This window comes from Coenobita brevimanus, chromosome 82 (genome assembly GCF_032717465.1).
Source record: "Coenobita brevimanus isolate Jiangsu-jjx chromosome 82, ASM3271746v2, whole genome shotgun sequence".
In the NCBI taxonomy this organism is placed as follows: Eukaryota; Metazoa; Arthropoda; class Malacostraca; order Decapoda; family Coenobitidae; genus Coenobita; species Coenobita brevimanus.
Window position 1 is genome coordinate 17,674,065 of NC_137035.1, and position 16,659 is coordinate 17,690,723.

Genomic DNA, 16,659 nt, shown 5'->3' on the forward strand with positions numbered 1-16,659 from the left:
ATGAGACAACTTTAATTGTTGTTATTATCAGCTGTCATCGTTTGTTAGTGTGTGTGTTGGTTTGTCTGGTGCCTCTCTCTCTCTCTCTCTCTCTCTCTCTCTCTCTCTCTCTCTCTCTCTCTCTCTCTCAGACCTTCATTTATTATCTTTATCTTTCTCAAAACTCATCTCCCACCATCCTCTGATCTTTTCCCTCCATCGTGGCTATCTCTCTCTCTCTTTCTCTCTCTCTCTCTCTCTCTCTCTCTCTCTCTCTCTCCATGTATTGCCTTTATCTTTCTCAAATCTCATCTCCCACCATGCTCTCACCTTTTCCCTCCATCGTCCATCTCTCTCTCTCTCTCTCTCTCTCTCTCTCTCTCTCTCTCTCTCTCTCTCTCTCCATATATTGCCTTTATCTTTCTCAAAACTCATCTCCAACTATCCTCTCACATGTTCCCTCCATCGTCCATTCTCTCTCTCTCTCTCTCTCTCTCTCTCTCTCTCTCTCTCTCTCTCTCTATTGCCTTTATCTTTCTCAAAACTCATCTCCAACTGTCCTCTCACATGTTCCCTCCATCGTCCATTCTCTCTCTCTCTCTCTCTCTCTCTCTCTCTCTCTCTCTCTCTCTCTCTCTCTCTCTCTCTCTCTATTGCCTTTATCTTTCTCAAAACTCATCTCCAACTGTCCTCTCACATGTTCCCTCCATCGTCCATTCTCTCTCTCTCTCTCTCTCTCTCTCTCTCTCCCCAACGCAACTCTGATATACGCGCGGTGCAGCCAGGTAATGCAGGAGGCTAAATACGGGTTACATAACAATTACCTGGGCAGTGACTCTTGCCCTGCGTCTGAAGGCTAATGGCGGGTGTTTTGCATGTCATTAATTGGCCAATCTCGACGCCCACGTGATCACTCGACTGTTTTATACGATCTGGGGGAGGGAATGATCGAAAAAATATGCCTGCGAAGTTTCCCTGAGTTTGTCGTATTGTTTGTCGTAATGTTGCGTACGAATAATTGCTACCTAGTTGACTGCAGGCTGAAGTTCCCTTTTCCCTGCAGTCCACCATTCTCCATTCGGGGGACTGGGACGGAGTTGAGGGACAGTTTTTGATAGCCAGGCAGGGAAGTTGCCCGGTCATATTGGTGCCACTGCATGAAGGCTTATCATCAGCGCCAGTCTAACAAAGTACCGTACATACAGGCGGCCTTTGATATACGATCCAGGATGTGTTCCATGATATATGACATTAGTGAGAATGAACGAAAATCTAAGTGAAGGAAGTCTCTGAACTGAATTACAAAAAATAACTTAAAGGCAGCCTTCGTCATTTGTGAAGGATAATTATGTTCTTAAGTGTGAAAATATTTCCCATATTTTATGCCGTAAATTAAGGAATACAACTCAGCTGTACAGGTAGCAATAGAACTTCAATGTTACTTTTATTTTAGGTTCCCAAAACACGAGTGTGGAATGCGTTATCCTTGACAAGAACGTTAATGTTTGTCTTTCTACCTGTCTCTATATAAACATTTTAGCGTCTTAGGTATGTCTTGAGATCACCAGTATGATTGACATGGCAGATATATTATGCAAAGTTGTTCGCTGTAGAAGTTTAACTGACGCTGAGAGTATAAACAGAAGATAGATAGTATGTTAACAAATGGTGTTGGGGCGGGTGCCTGCTGTTGTGTACGTATATTAACTTTTTATTTATTCCTAAGTGTATTCCCCTGGCCCAACTCGGATGTGCATATCATGGAGGATATTATCAGCAAGGCCCCAGTTGTGTCCCTGTGTATCTACTTATCAGTAACCTAAATGCAGACTTCAGATATACTGGCTAATGTAATCATAGGGGACAGTATAGTGCTATCTGGCAACTGGCCCTCCGGTCCTAAGTGCAGTATGTGTCTTGTTTATCTGTTTATTGTTCGATATTTTCCACACGGAGCCAATTTCGGGTCCGCAACATATGATTTGATACCTAATGGATGTGGTGTTAGGTATTTGGGGTATATGTAAAGGGTACGAATGCATTAAAACCGTCAAGTCCTAATACGGCAACTCCTCGGTCCCGCCAGGACTCAAGTTCGCGGCATACTCGTAAGTTTAGGTTTACCAGCACCTCTTCCCTCTTAAGTTATTTTTGTTCCTTGTGCGTTAATGGATTCTTGTATGTTATGCATATGCACTCTATACCGGTATGAAGAAGCTATAAGCAACATGAGAAGTAACAATAACCTGTAGATAAGCAAAATAAGTCGCTTAGGAATAGGTCCCAAGAAAGCTGCTGAGCCAACGAGAATAGAGGGGAATGTTGCCGGATATCGCCATGTTCGAGTCCATAGGGTCGAGATGCCTGTGTAAATGCGTGGCGTCATGGTCATTATTCTTCGGTCGAGGCCTCATCCCGGTGGCGGTGACCCATTACCAATTCTTCACAGAAAATTATCGGCCTTGCAAGATCCAAACGCCCGGAGGAGGGGAGGGAAGAAAGGGAAAAAAGTAAAATAAAAGCCAATGATTGATACAGGTGTTCCAGGGAGCGCACAATTTTTTCCCGCCTCTAGGTCGCATGTAAACACTGATTTGACGCTCCATTCTTTTTCTTTCTTTTTTTTCCTTTTTTTTTTTTTATAATTGAGTGATTCGCCTTTTCGCCTGGTGGATGATTAAGTAGAGAAAAGAAAGAGGTAAAAGCGAGGAATACAGAGGCTAGGAGTGATGCAGGTGTTTTGAATATTTATGTTTCCCGCACTTTACTGGAACCGATTTCACCAACAGCGACGTCTCTCTCTCTCTCTCCTTCCTTACGAGAGGCCTTTTCCCAACAAATTCGTCTAGTGGCAACAAAAATAAGCTAACAATTATGTACAGATAAATACTAGACTGATGCGTGATCACATTGGGCATCGCTAGAGTGAAGCACCATGTATCCGAAAATCCTTGGGGAGTGACTGACTTCATTACCGTTCATTTCGTGCTACGTAGAACTCATCCGTAGTCTGTATTCCCGCTGCTTATGACCTCCAGTCTTTCAAACGGAATGTGTCGATGCATCCCGAAATAAATGGATCTTGAATGGGATGGATGACACTGCCTTCAGTCAGTCAGCTGATTCGAGGTTGAGTCACTGATAACGCGCATCTCATATCTGGGTCCACATCCAACCGGTTTCGCTTTTACTTTTTGTGTGGAAGGGTGGAGGAACCAGATTCACATAAATATGTTGTGGAAAATGGCAAGAGGACCCTAAGTGCGATTTCACAGACACTGATGTACTACTTACACCAGCCCACCATGGCTCCCTTAAAATACCGCCGTCATGGCTTAGTTTGAGAACTAGTGCCCTTGCCTTTGATTCTTGTGTGCATAGAGAGAAAAGGGTAAAGCTAGGTTAGGTTAGGTTGGGTTAGGTTATTATTGACATGCAAGAAAATTTGGGAAAAGTGTCATATTTGGCTGAGTTGTATACATATCTTTATTAGTTGTTAAAAAGGGTGAAATCCATGATGACTGTATTGCCCTTCAGGCTTACCCATATTCAACTTGAATTTTTTTTTTTTTTTCACTGGAGGTGTTAGATTTTTGCCGTCATTAATCTCTTGAATAAAATCGTGTGTAAATAAAAAAAATAAACTCAAAAAAATGTCTCCATATTTAAGAAGTTATGGTCGTCTTTAATTTTGATTTAAAATAAATAATAAGGCGGTAAATGACCAGTTGAACGTACTAGTTTGAGGAACGAATGGAGGGTGAGAGACTGACTAGGAGAGTATGAGAGGGAGGGAGGTGTATGGGAGGAGAGAATGAGGTGGAGGTGCATGTATACTGCATGTAAGGGAGGGTGAGAGACTGACTAGGAGTGCATGAGTGAGGTAATTGGGAGAGGAGAGAGAGACCAAGATGGAAAGTTGCATGAGAGTAAGGGAGAATGAAAGACTGACTAGGAGAGTGTATGAGAGAGAGAGGAGACAAAGAATGAGATGTAGAGGTGCGTATGTAAGGGAGGGTGAGAGACTGACTAGAAGAGTATGGGAGATGTGCATATGTAGAATGAGAGACTGACTAAGAGTGTATGAGAGGGAGGTGATGGGAAGGGGAGAGAGTGAATGGGCTGGAGAGAAGTTGCGAGTGTAAGGGTGAGAGACTGACTAGAAGAGTGGATGGGAGTGAGGTGGGTGGGAGGAGAAGGAGATGGAGATCGAGATGGAGAGGTGAGGGAATGTTATGTAAGGGTCGTGGGAAGAGGAGTCGTCACCGCGTAGGGACAGAAATTCTTGGAGGACCCTTTGTCTTGCCCACCCCTCACAGGAAGCGGCGTCAGGCAGTAGATAAACATAGTAGATAAAACCAGATAGATGGAAAGAGACGGACAGATAGACAGGCGTAGATTGAAAGATAGATAAGCAGACTTAGATAGATAAAATACTTAGGCTAATACCATGAGTACAGGAACAAAATATACTGGGAATGACGTCACCCGGAGTCACTGAGTTCAAAAGTAGAGGAATATTAAAAAAATAATAATAAACAGTGATGATAATAATAATAAAATCTTGATAAAACAGCAGTATGAACAATAATAATAAATAATAACAGTAATGATGATAGTAATAATAATAATAATAATAATGATAATAATAATAAAAAAATGACGCGTTCGTTATAAGAGAAAAAGGTGGGAGGAGTGTACCGTACTGAGTGATGGAGGAAGGGAGGAGAGGGAGGTAAGATGCATGATATATACCTCCCTATTTACCTGCCCTCCTCCCTCCCTCCCTCGCTCTTTCTCTCTCCCCTCCCTCTGTTTTCTCACTTCTCACTCCCTCTCTTCCCCCCCCCTCCTGTCTCTTCCTTCTCTCTCCTTTTCTCGTCCCCCTGTCTTTCCCTTCCCTCTCTCCTTTGTCTTCCCTCCCTCTCATTTCTCTTCCTTCTCTCCCTCCCTCCCTCCGTCTGTATCTTCCCTTCCTCCCTCCCTCTAGTCTTTCTGTTCCCTTCCTCTCCTTTTCTCTTCTCTCCCTTCATGCCTTCATCTTTGTCTTGCCTCCTTTTCTGTTCTCTCTCTCTCTCTCTCTCTCTCTCTCTCTCTCTCTCTGTCTTGGGAAAGATCCTCGAAGCATTAATTAGAGATAGGATAGTTGAGTTCCTAGAAACTAATAACGTAATTAGGAACAGCCAGCATGGCTATAGAACGCGGAGATCATGCGTGACAAATTTAATTGAGTTTTACGATTCACTTTTTAAAATGAATGATTGTACCAGGTCACTTGATATAATCTACTTAGACTTTCAGAAAGCCTTTGACAAAGTGCCGCATGATAAACTAATGACAAAAGTAAGATCACTTGGAATTGACGGAAATATTCATAGGTGGATACGTTGCTGGTTAAGTGAGAGAAAGCAACGAGTCGTTATAAATGGAGTAGAGTCAGACTGGGCTCCAGTGACCAGTGGTGTTCCTCAGGGATCGGTGTTGGGACCAGTCCTATTTATTATGTATATTAACGATATCGATGTTGGCCTAAACAATTTCATTTCTAAATTTGCAGACGACACAAAAATCGGCAACACTATATTAACTGAAGAAGACAGAATTAGCCTTCAAAATGACCTTAATAAAATTATCAGCTGGTCAGAAAAATGGCAAATGCCCTTCAATGTAAGCAAGTGTCAGGTACTGCAATGTGGGAAGAAAAACAAAAGGTATGATTACGAAATGAAGGGCCAAATCATTAGCAAGTCCTCACTAGTTAAAGATCTAGGCGTACTAATTTCAGGCGATCTGAAATGTTCAAATCAATGTATCTCTGCCGCCAATAAAGCCAACAGGGCCCTAGGCTTCATCAAAAGACATTTTACATATAAAAGCAAAGATATTGTAATCCCCCTATACAAAAGCATAGTCAGGCCACACTTAGAGTTTGCAGTGCAATTTTGGTCGCCTCACCTAATTAAAGATATAGAAATACTGGAAGCGGTCCAGCGGAGGGCTACCAAGTTAATCCCGTCCCTGAGGAACAAACCATACCTCGAGAGACTCAGAGAATTAAACCTATTCTCTCTTAGAAAACGGAGACTCAGGGGACAACTGATTGAATGCTTTAAGATTCTAAAAGGCTTTAGTAATACTGATTCAAGCAAGCTATTCACAGTAATTACCGAGACTGTAACTCGAGGAAATGGTATGAAGTTGCAAACAAGAAGGGCTAATCTTGATACAACCAAAAACTTCTTCACTTACTCTGTTGTAAGCGAATGGAATAAACTCCCTGGGAATGTGATTGAGAGTGGTACCATAAATATGTTTAAAAAGAGACTGGACATGTATCTCGACGCAATTGGTATCGTTTAGTTAGGATGGAGCAATTTGCATATTCGCGTCTGCATTCATGTGTCTATTAGACACAGACAGTATTCTAGAATATATAGAGTAAGTATGTGGCTGTATGCCCAAATTTTCCTTTTCCACATTATTCTACTTTCTGCCGATCCTATAAAATTCCTTCAGGTTTTTCATTCCTGCAAGGTATTACTTCCTCTCTTGTTTCCTGTACGGCAAATGCCGGAGGGTCTGGAGGGTGGGGGAGAGAGCCTTCTGCTGTGCTATCCTTTTCTCCTGCTCCTATGCACTCTATTAGGATTAAGGCCGGACCACCTCGTAGGGACCGTAAGGTCTGTGTGGTCTGTGTATCTATGTAACTCTATGTAACTCTCTCTCTCTCCCCCAGCCATTCAGCTGGCTAAATTCTTTCCTCCACCCAAACCATTCTCTCTCTCTCTCAGACGTACCCCAAACCCTATCAGTAGATGTATTTTAGTACTGCCTTCTGAAGGTAACGCTACACTGATGACTAATCCAAATTTTTTCACCTAGCCCAGGAAGCCATTTACTACGTTGGGTGGTAACCATGTCACCAGATGGACGCCTGGTGGTCTGCTGTAGAGTGTTAAGGTGCTTCATCCGGATTCGGTTCATAAGGGTTTACATCCGAGGAGTGGTTGAGGTGTATTGCTCACATATTGCTATTCAGGGGAGAACGACTTGTCTCTCTTACCTTATGGACTAACTGACCAACCTCCGGACCCTACACTCGTGATGGGCTGAGAAGGATTGATGAATGGATGATAATGATGATGGTTATGGTGGTGGTGGTGACTAGTAATGATGATGATGGTGGTGGTGGTGGTGGTGATTAGGCTAGTAATAATAATGATGGTGTTGGTGGTGGTGATAGTAATGATGATGGTGATAGTAATGGAAGTAACAGTAATGATGATGACAGTAATAGTAGTAGTAGTAATAATAATAAATATAATAATAATAATAATAAATAATAGTAATAATAACAACCACCATCATTATAAGAGAAACGGACAACATGACCAGGAAAAGAAAGAATGGAGGAGGAGGGGGAGGGGGAGGAGGAGGAAGAGGGAGAGAGAAAAGGAAGGAAATGTTTATAGAGAGGCAGGAAGAGGAGGGAATGTTGGTAGGGCGGAAATGGTTCAGTCGTGATGGTGGTAGTTGTGGTAGGTGAATGGTGGTTGGCTGGTAGTAATTGTTGTTGCTTATGACGGATGGTTGTTGATGCTGGACGAACTCTGAGTTGTGGTTGGTCGGCGATTGTGGTAGTTGTGGTAGGTGATGGTGGTTGTGGTAGTTGTGGTAGGTGATGGTGGTTGTGGTAGGTGATGGTGGTTGTGGTGGTGGATGGTAATGGTGGTGGTAGTTGTGGTGGATGGTGATGGTGGTAGTTGTGGTGGATGGTGATGGTGTTAGGTGATATTTGTAGTAGGTGATGGTGGTAGTTGTGGTAGGTCATGATGGTGGTTGGGGGTGGTGGTAGTTGTGGTAGTCATGATGGTGGTTGGGGATGGTGGTAGTTGTGGTAGGTCATGGTGGTGGTTGGGATGGTGGTAGTTGTGGTAGGTCATGGTGGTGGTTGGGGATGGTGGTAGTTGTGGTAGGTCATGGTGGTGGTTGGGGATGGTGGTAGTTGTGGTACCGGTAGGTCATGGAGGTGGTTGGAGATGGTGGTAGTTGTGGTAGGTCATGATGGTGATTGGGGATGGTGGTAGTTGTGGTAGGTGGTGGTAGGTCTTGATGGTAGTCGTGGTAGTTGCTTGGGGTAGTGGTAATTGCGGTTGGACAGGGATTGTGGTAGTATTGGTAGATGGTGGTAGTTGTGGTGATAGATACTGGTGATAGTGATGATGGGTGAAGATAGTAGGGCGGTAGTTATAGTGGCTATGGTAGTTTGGTAGTGGCTGGAGATGTTGGTAGGTGTAGTAGTGACTAGTACAAGAGTAATGAGAGAGAGAGAGAGAGAGAGAGAGAGGGTGTTCTAAGCACTGCCACAAACAATTAACTAGCAGTGGGAAGTCTCTCTCTCTCTCTCTCTCTCTCTCTCTCTCTCTCTCTCTCTCTCTCTCTCTCAGCTGTAATTATGGGGCCATCATGTCATTACGTATAATATTCACTTGTATGTGGAGAGACGGAGAGAGAGAATGGGGAGGAAACATAAAAAGTGAAGGGAAGGGAGAGAAGACAAGTTACGAGAGAGATGGGGAGAGAGAGAGAGAGAGAATCGTGTGGCCATGTGTAATATGTGGGAGGATGAGTAATGGTTTGTAATCAATTTTAATTCAATTTTCCTCCTTCTCCTCTTCCTCCTCCTCTTCCTCCTCCTCCTCCTCCTCCTCTTGCCTTTTTTCCGTACCTGCTTCTTTCCGTCATTATTCTCATGCCGTTCTTGGTGTCAGAGAGAGGTGGGGGGGAACAGACAGAAAGGAAGTAGAGGAAAAGGAGAGGAGAATGTGTGTGTGTGTGTGTGGAGAGAGAGAGGAAGTAAAGGAAAAAGAGAGAGAGAGACAGATAGGCAGACAGACATAAAGACAGACAGAAAGAAAGTAGAGGAAAATGAGAGGAGAATGTGTGTGTGTGTGTGTGTGTGTGTGTGTGTGTGTGTGTGAAGAGAGAGAGAGACAGACAGACAGACATAAAGACAGACAGAAAGAAAGTAGAGGAGAATGTGTGTGTGTGTGTGTGTGGAGAGAGGGAGAGAGAGAGAGGAAGTAAATGAAAAGGAGAGAGAGTCACGCGTCTAAATATACCCTTACCCTCTAAACTCTTGCCCCCTAAATGCCTCACACGCGGTCTAACCCAACCAAACTCTCTCCCACTCTCTCACTCTCTTACTTTCTCACACTATCTCACTCCCCCTGTCTCCCTTTCACTTTCCTTCACTGTCTAACCCAACGAAACTCTCCCCCACTCTCTCACTCTCTTACTTTCTCACACGATCTCACTCCCCCTGTCTCCTTTTCACTTTCCTTCACTTGCACATAACCTCACTCACTCACCTTCTCACTGACTGCCTTTCTCTCACTCACTGTCTTCGTCACTCTCACTTTCATACATCACTCACTCTCTCATCCTGTCATTCACGCTTTCATTCCCACTTTTCTCTCTCTCACCCTACTTTCTCACTCTCTCTGCCGTCTCACCTACACTCATAGTTGTTACTCACACACACACACACACACACACACACACACACACACACACACACACACACACACACACACACACACACACACACACACACACACACATTTTCTCTCTCTCTCTCTCTCTCTCTCACCTTAATATCCCATGCATTTATATCACCGTTAATCGTGTAAATGAACCCTTAATCAATACGTACCGGTATCAGCTGTTCAAGGGTCATAAAGGCAACTGATTTTATGCTGAGTTCCAATCTTCCCCTAGAACACTGCCAGTACAGGGTAAGCGTTGCACATCCTGGTTATAATGCTGAGAGAGAGAGTGATGGACAGTACTGATGACATGGACTTAGCAATAATAGAGAGAGAGAGACAGACAGACAGAGATGTTCAGTAATGATGACATGGAAATAGCAATAATAGAGAGAGAGAGAGAGAGAGAGAGAGAGAGGATCTGTACACAACATTAATAATATAGTTGGTCGTAATATTAGCAGTGAGTCACACCCCATGCATCAGATAAATCAAGGCAGCCTCAAGTGTGTCACAAGCTCCTGTCAGTGTCATAAGCTTCTGTCAGTGTCACAAACTCCTGTCAGTGTCACAAGCTCCTGTCAGTGTCATAAGCTCCTGTCAGTGTCACAAGCTCCTGTTAGTGTCACAAACCCCTGTCAGTGTCACAAACTCCTGCCACAGTCTGCCACGGTATAATTTTTTTACCTGAGCTAAACATTTACCTTTCCCTTCTTTCTTTTTGACTGTTGTGTTGGAGGGGGACGCCTTCACGTGGTGGCACCGAAATGACCGATCATTGAGGGTGCCCGATAAACAAACATCCCCCACTTCTCTCCCTATCCTTCCAAAAGAACGATGGTGGATTGCAGGATGAGAACTTCAGCCTGCAGTCCACTGGGTTCCTCCGTTGCTTTTTTTTGTTATGTTTCCCATCCTTTAGTAATCGTTTTCCAGACATACCATAGTTTACGTCAGGTTACTGTTATTTGTACATTCTTATCGCGCTCATATGCCATATCTCACCTCAGTGTTACATCATCATTATTTTTATCATCATCATCATTATAATATTGCTGTGTTAAGGCAGAACCAGACCTAACGTAGCTACCTACTCTGACCCAGGCCAACTCAGCTGAACCTAACCTAGTCCACCAATCTTATTCTGACCCAGCCTAACACACAACCTGATCTAGCTCAACACAAACAACCCAACCCAACCCAACCCAACCCAACCCATCCCATCCCATCCTATCCTAACCTAACCTAACCTGAGCCACCCCAGCCTAGTCCATCCTGACCTGACCCAGCACATCCCAACCCAACCCCGCCTTACCTACCTTGACCTTACCTATATCTGTCCGAGTGTGACCCCTATCAATGTTTGTGATGGCGTTTGCAGATGAGTGATGTTATTTTAGTGGGAAGAACGATGATGGTGGTGATGGTGTTGGATGTGCAGGTGGATGATGATGCTATGGTGGGGGGAATGATGATGGTGCTGGCGGTAATCATGGAGGTGTGTAAATGATGATGATGGTGATGACGATTGGGCAGTTGGGTGTTGGTGCTACTGTAATGGGATGGACAGTGATGATGATATTGATGAATGATGATGATGATTGTTGTTGATGATGATGATGTTGGCACTAATGATGATGATGAAAAATATGTACTTTCTGCAGATTGGTGGTAGTGCTGCTGCTGATACTGACGATTGATGATGATTAAGATGATGATGGTGTTCCTTTTTCAGGCTGGTGGTGGTGGTACTGATGATTTTGACGAATAATTATGATGGTGATGATGTTTGTGATGATGGTGACGTCTCTCCTTCAGGTGGGTGGTGGTGTGCGGGTGCTGGTTGGCAAGGGCGTGGCGTGGGTGGAGTCATGAGCAGCTACTACGCCACGCCTCGCTCTTCCACGTGGCCGCCTGGGGATTGCCCGCCGCACAGGCCATAGTGTGTTTACTGCTGAGAAGGGTGGACGCGGATGAACTCACAGGTCAGTACTGCGCCGGGTATTGTTATTATTATTATTATTATTATTATTGTTGTTGTTGTTTTTACTGCTGAGAAGGGTGGATGCTGCTTAACTTACAGGTCAGTATCCCTGCTTGTCGTAAAAGGCGACTAAAAGGGTTGGCGGAGGGTTAGTGCCCCTCCCCGGAAAACAACTAACTAAAAAAACAAACAAGAAGCCTCGGACAAGGACTGACCAAACGTTGACGACCCAGGACCGGACAAAGGACTTGGTAATGAGTACATGGAATGTAAGAGGAGCGAATGATGAGGTGAAAGAGAGAGAGATTGTCCAGGTGCTTGAGGGTGCGAAAGTGGATGTATGTGGAATAACTGAAACAAAATGGAGAGGAGAAAGTGTGAGAGAATGGGAGTATGGATGGGGTATATGTGCAGGAGTAGATGAGAATGAGAGGGCAAAGGAAGGAGTGTGTATAGTTGTGAGTAAAAGATGGAAGAAGAGCATAAGACAGTATGGATCAGTTGGGTCAAGGATTGTGTGGGTAAAGTTGAAAGTTGGAATACAAATGTGGGCGATTGTGTGTGTGTATGCGCCAACACAAGATCGTGCTAGAAGAGTGAGAGAAGAGTTCTGGACAAATGTGGAAATGTGCATGGAAAAGTTTGGAAGGAATGAGAGAGTGTTTTTGATTGGTGATATGAATGGTAAAGTTGGTAATGTGAAGGTGGATGGAATAGTTGGTGAGTGGGGTGTGCCTGCCGAGATAGATGAGAATGGGAGTGCGTTAGTGGACATTTGTGCTGGAAGGGGGTTGGTGATAGCCAATACCCTCTTCAGGCATAAAATGATCCACAGGTATACATGGCGAGTGATGAGAAGGGTGGGTGGTGAACTGAATGAAAGGAAGGCAATGATTGATTATGTGTGTGTGGATGAAAGGATGCGAAGATGTGTAAAGGATGCAAGAGTGTATAGAGGTTGGGGGAGTGGACTTTCTGACCACTACTTGGTGGTGGCCAGAATTAGGATGCAAGTGAGATGGAGGGATAGAAGAAGGGAAAGACGAGAGGAAGGAGTAGTTGCAAGGAGAGTGGAAAGGTTACAAGAGGATGAGAAAAAGGCAGAGTATAAGAGAGAAGTGGAGGAACGATTGGGCAAATATGAATTGGAGCAGATGGGAGACGTGGAAGGTGTTTGTAAGATATTTACAAAAGAAATATGTGCAGCTTGTGATGTGGTGTGTGGAAGGAAGAGAAGACGGAGGGGGGTGCAAGGAACAGCGTGGTGGACTGAAGAGGTGAAACAGGCTGTGGCACAAAAGAAGAAAGCATACAATGAATGGGTGAGAAGTAGGGGCGTGGAAGAAGTTGAGAGGCGGAAGAGAGAGTTATATGTGGAAAGGAAGAGAGAGGTGAAAAGTTTAGTAAGAGAGAGTAAGAAGAGAGTGGATGAGGAATTTGGAAGGAATTTGAGTGTAAAGTGGAGGGACTGTAAGAAAATGTTCTGGAGAGAAGTGAAAAGAGTAAGACAGGGTGGAAGTGAAGTTAGCAGGGGAGTGAAAGATAAAAATGGTAGATTACTAGTGGAGAAGGGAGAAAAAGTGAGCAGATGGAGAGAACACTTTAAGGAATTGTTGAACGTAGAGGATGGAAGTAATGCGAATATAAGTGGCTGGGGAATGGCTGGGAGAAGGAGGGAGGTGAGAAGACAGGAAGAAATCAGTAGGATAGAAGTTGTGGAAGCAATGAAGAAAGTTAAATCGGGGAAAGCCCCAGGAATTGATGGAGTGTGTGGTGAAATGCTGAAGCATGGGGGAGAGATAGTAGTAGAATGGATGTGGAAGATGTGCAGATTGGCCTGGGAGGAAGGTAGAGTCCCGGAGGATTGGAAGTCAGGTATAATTATTCCCTTGTACAAAGGAAAAGGGAAAAAAAAGTGTGTGGTAATCATAGGGGCATTTGTCTTCTTAGTATAATAGGAAAAGTGTATGGTAGGATACTTATAGACAGAGTTAGAGAAAGAACAGAGAAATTAGTTGGAGAAGAACAGGGAGGCTTTAGGAAGGGAAGAGGTTGTGTAGATCAGATATTCATTCTTAGATCTTTAGTGGAAAAGTTTCTAGAGAAGGGAAAGAAGTTGTATGCGGCTTTCATGGATTTGGAGAAAGCATATGACAGGGTGGATAGACAAGGATTGTGGAAAGTGTTAAGAATATATGGAGTAGATGGGAAGTTGTTGAATGCTGTGAAGAGTATGTACGATGGTACGAAGGCTGCAGTGCGTGTGGATGGTGAACTAACTGAATTTTTCTCTTTAAAAGTTGGTTTGAAACAGGGATGTGTCATGTCTCCATGGTTGTTCAATCTGTACATGGATGGGGTAATAAAAGAGGTACAAGGTAGGGTAGTGGATGTTGGAGTGGCCCTGGTGAGAGAGGATAGTGTTTGGAAACTCCCTGTACTGTTGTTTGCAGATGATACTGTGTTGTTGAGTGAAGACGAAGGGGAGCTGCAAGGCTTGGTGGATGAGTTTGAGAGAGTGTGTAAGAAACGGAACCTAAAGGTGAATGTAGGGAAGAGTAAAGTGATGGTCTTTGAAAGAGGTGATGTTAGTGAATGTACAGCGAGTTTAGATGGTGAGGAATTGGAAAATGTGAGTACGTTTAAGTATTTGGGTAGTGTGATGAGTAAGGATGGAGGTTTGGAGGGTGAAGTGCTTGAAAGGGTACAGCAGGGAAGAAAGGTTGCTGGTTCCTTGAAAGCAGTGATAAGAAACAGGGAAGTGAGCATGGAAGTGAAAAAGTTACTGCATGACAGTATTGTGATACCAACTCTAACGTACGGAAGTGAAGCTTGGACATTGTTGGAAGGACACAAGTCAAGAGTGAGAGCCGTGGAAATGAGTTATTTAAGAGGAGCCTGTGGAGTCACGTGGAGAGACAGGCTGACGAATGAGGATATAAAGGAGCGTTGTGGTGTGGATGTGGATGTGATAGGAAGCGTTATGAGGAACACACTGAGGTGGTTTGGCCATGTGGAGAGGATGGAGGGTGAAAGACTGACGAAGAGAGTGTATGTGAGTGAGGTGGAGGGGGAAAGAGGGAGGGGGAGGCCGAGGATGAGATGGAGGGATGGGGTGGAGAGGTATATGAGAGAGGGGGGTGTGAGTTGGGAGCAGGGCAGTGAAATGGCGGGGGACAGGGCGACTTGGAGGCGATTTGTTTGTGGCCACCCCAAACGGGATTGAGGCGTCTGGCAATAGATAGATAGATAGATAGATTATTATTATTATTATTATTATTTTTATTATTATTATTTTTATTATTATTATGTGGTATGTGGGAGCGCTCACCATCCACTCACTCGATGTAGTGCTGCTTTGGGTGTCTGCCCTTTCCTCTCCTCCTTTTTTCCCCTTCTGTCTTTCCTTCATTCTTTCCTCTTCCTTCTGTCTACGCTTGACTTTACATTCCCTCTTCTATCTTTCTTTTCTTCATTCCTTCCTCTTCCCTCTGCCTGTGGGTGACTCTGCACTGAGTGACAAGCCAAATGGTTCCCTGTACACCAGGAAACCATTTACGCTGGGTGGTAACCATATAACCAGATTATGGCGCCTGATGGTTTAGTGGGTAAGTAAGGATTATGATGATGAGGAGGAGAAGGATTATGTGATGATGATGATGAGGATTATGATGTGATGATGATGATGATGATGATGAGGAGGAGGAGGATTATGATGATGATGATGAGGAGGAGGATTATGATGATGATGATGATGAGGAGGATTATGATGATGATGAGGAGGAGGAGGATTATGATGAGGAGGAGGAGGATTATGATGATGAGGAGGAGGAGGAGGATTATGACATGATGATGATGATGAGGAGGATTATGACATGATGATGATGAGGAGGAGGAGGATTATATGATGATGATGAGGAGGAGGAGGATTATATGATGATGATGAGGAGGAGGAGGGTTATATGATGATGATGATGAGGAGGAGGATGTGTTGATGATGATGAGGATTGTGATGTAATGATGATGATGAGGAGGAGAGGACTGTGATGAAGATGAGCAGGAGGAGAAGGATTATGATATGGTGATGAGGAGAATTATGGCGATGATGATGATGGTGATGATGGTTGTGGTGACTATATTCATTTGAGTGTTTTTCCTTCGCTCTCAGTGACTTAAAAATAACTGTCACTTACGAGACTAAGCTGACGAGATCAAAGAATATAGTGGATGATTTAAACTCTCTCTCTCTCTCTCTCTCTCTCTCTCTCACACACACACACACACACACAACCTACCACCTCCAGCCTCATATTGTGTGTTCAGGCAATACTACCGCCCTGCCTCCATTCCATAGCACATCTTCGTGACTAGCATCATATCCTAGTGTTAATCCATTGCATCTAAGCATTAAGGATGGAGAGATGGCAGTTTTTTAGGCCAAGTTAGAGTTTAATAGAGACGTGGTTAGGATTTAGTTCAGTTTCCCCTCCTGGGCGAGTCCACCATGTCATTTATCCCTGAGAGTTACTTTATTCGTGTATTTATGTATTTATTTATTTTTTATTGATTAAGTGATCAAGCGTGAGGATAATAATAATAATAATAATAATAATAATAATAATGACTTCATGATAAAAGGAATGATTTGGGATAGAGGTATGGATGGATGGATAGAGTGAAGGATGTGTTGATGGATGGATGGGTAGATACTGTGTAGGTAGGTAAATATTAATGTAGAACAATTGATTGATAGTTGAATACATAGATAGATGGATGGATAGATGGTTGAATTGGTTGATACATTCATGGATAGCTAGAGATGGATGGATAGATAGAGACAGATTTAAACAGATAATGACAGACATACAGACAGATAGATAGACTGAGACAGGTACAGATAGATAGATGGATAGATAGATAGATTGAGACATACAAATAGATAGATAGATAGGTAATGAGAGAGACAGATACAGATAGCTAGATAGATAGATAATGAGTGAGATACATATAGATAGGTAGATAGATAGTTAATTTTTAGACCTGCATGGGTTGGTAGATATATTGATAGATAGATGGAGATGGATGGATGGATAGAGGCAGATTTAAAAGTAATGAGTGAGAAAGAAACAGATAGATAGATAGATAGTT

General features: G+C 43.6%; 1 protein-coding gene across 1 annotated transcript in view; it reads left to right on the top strand.

The window, feature by feature from the left end:
- LOC145409701 (frizzled-4-like) overlaps nucleotides 1–16,659 on the top strand; it is a 64,089-nt gene that overhangs the window by 24,538 nt on the left and 22,892 nt on the right. Inside the window, exon 2 of the mRNA XM_080280057.1 lies at nucleotides 11,346–11,512. Coding sequence (XP_080136183.1) covers nucleotides 11,346–11,512 — 167 coding nt within the window. The remainder of the gene's footprint in view (nucleotides 1–11,345; nucleotides 11,513–16,659) is intronic.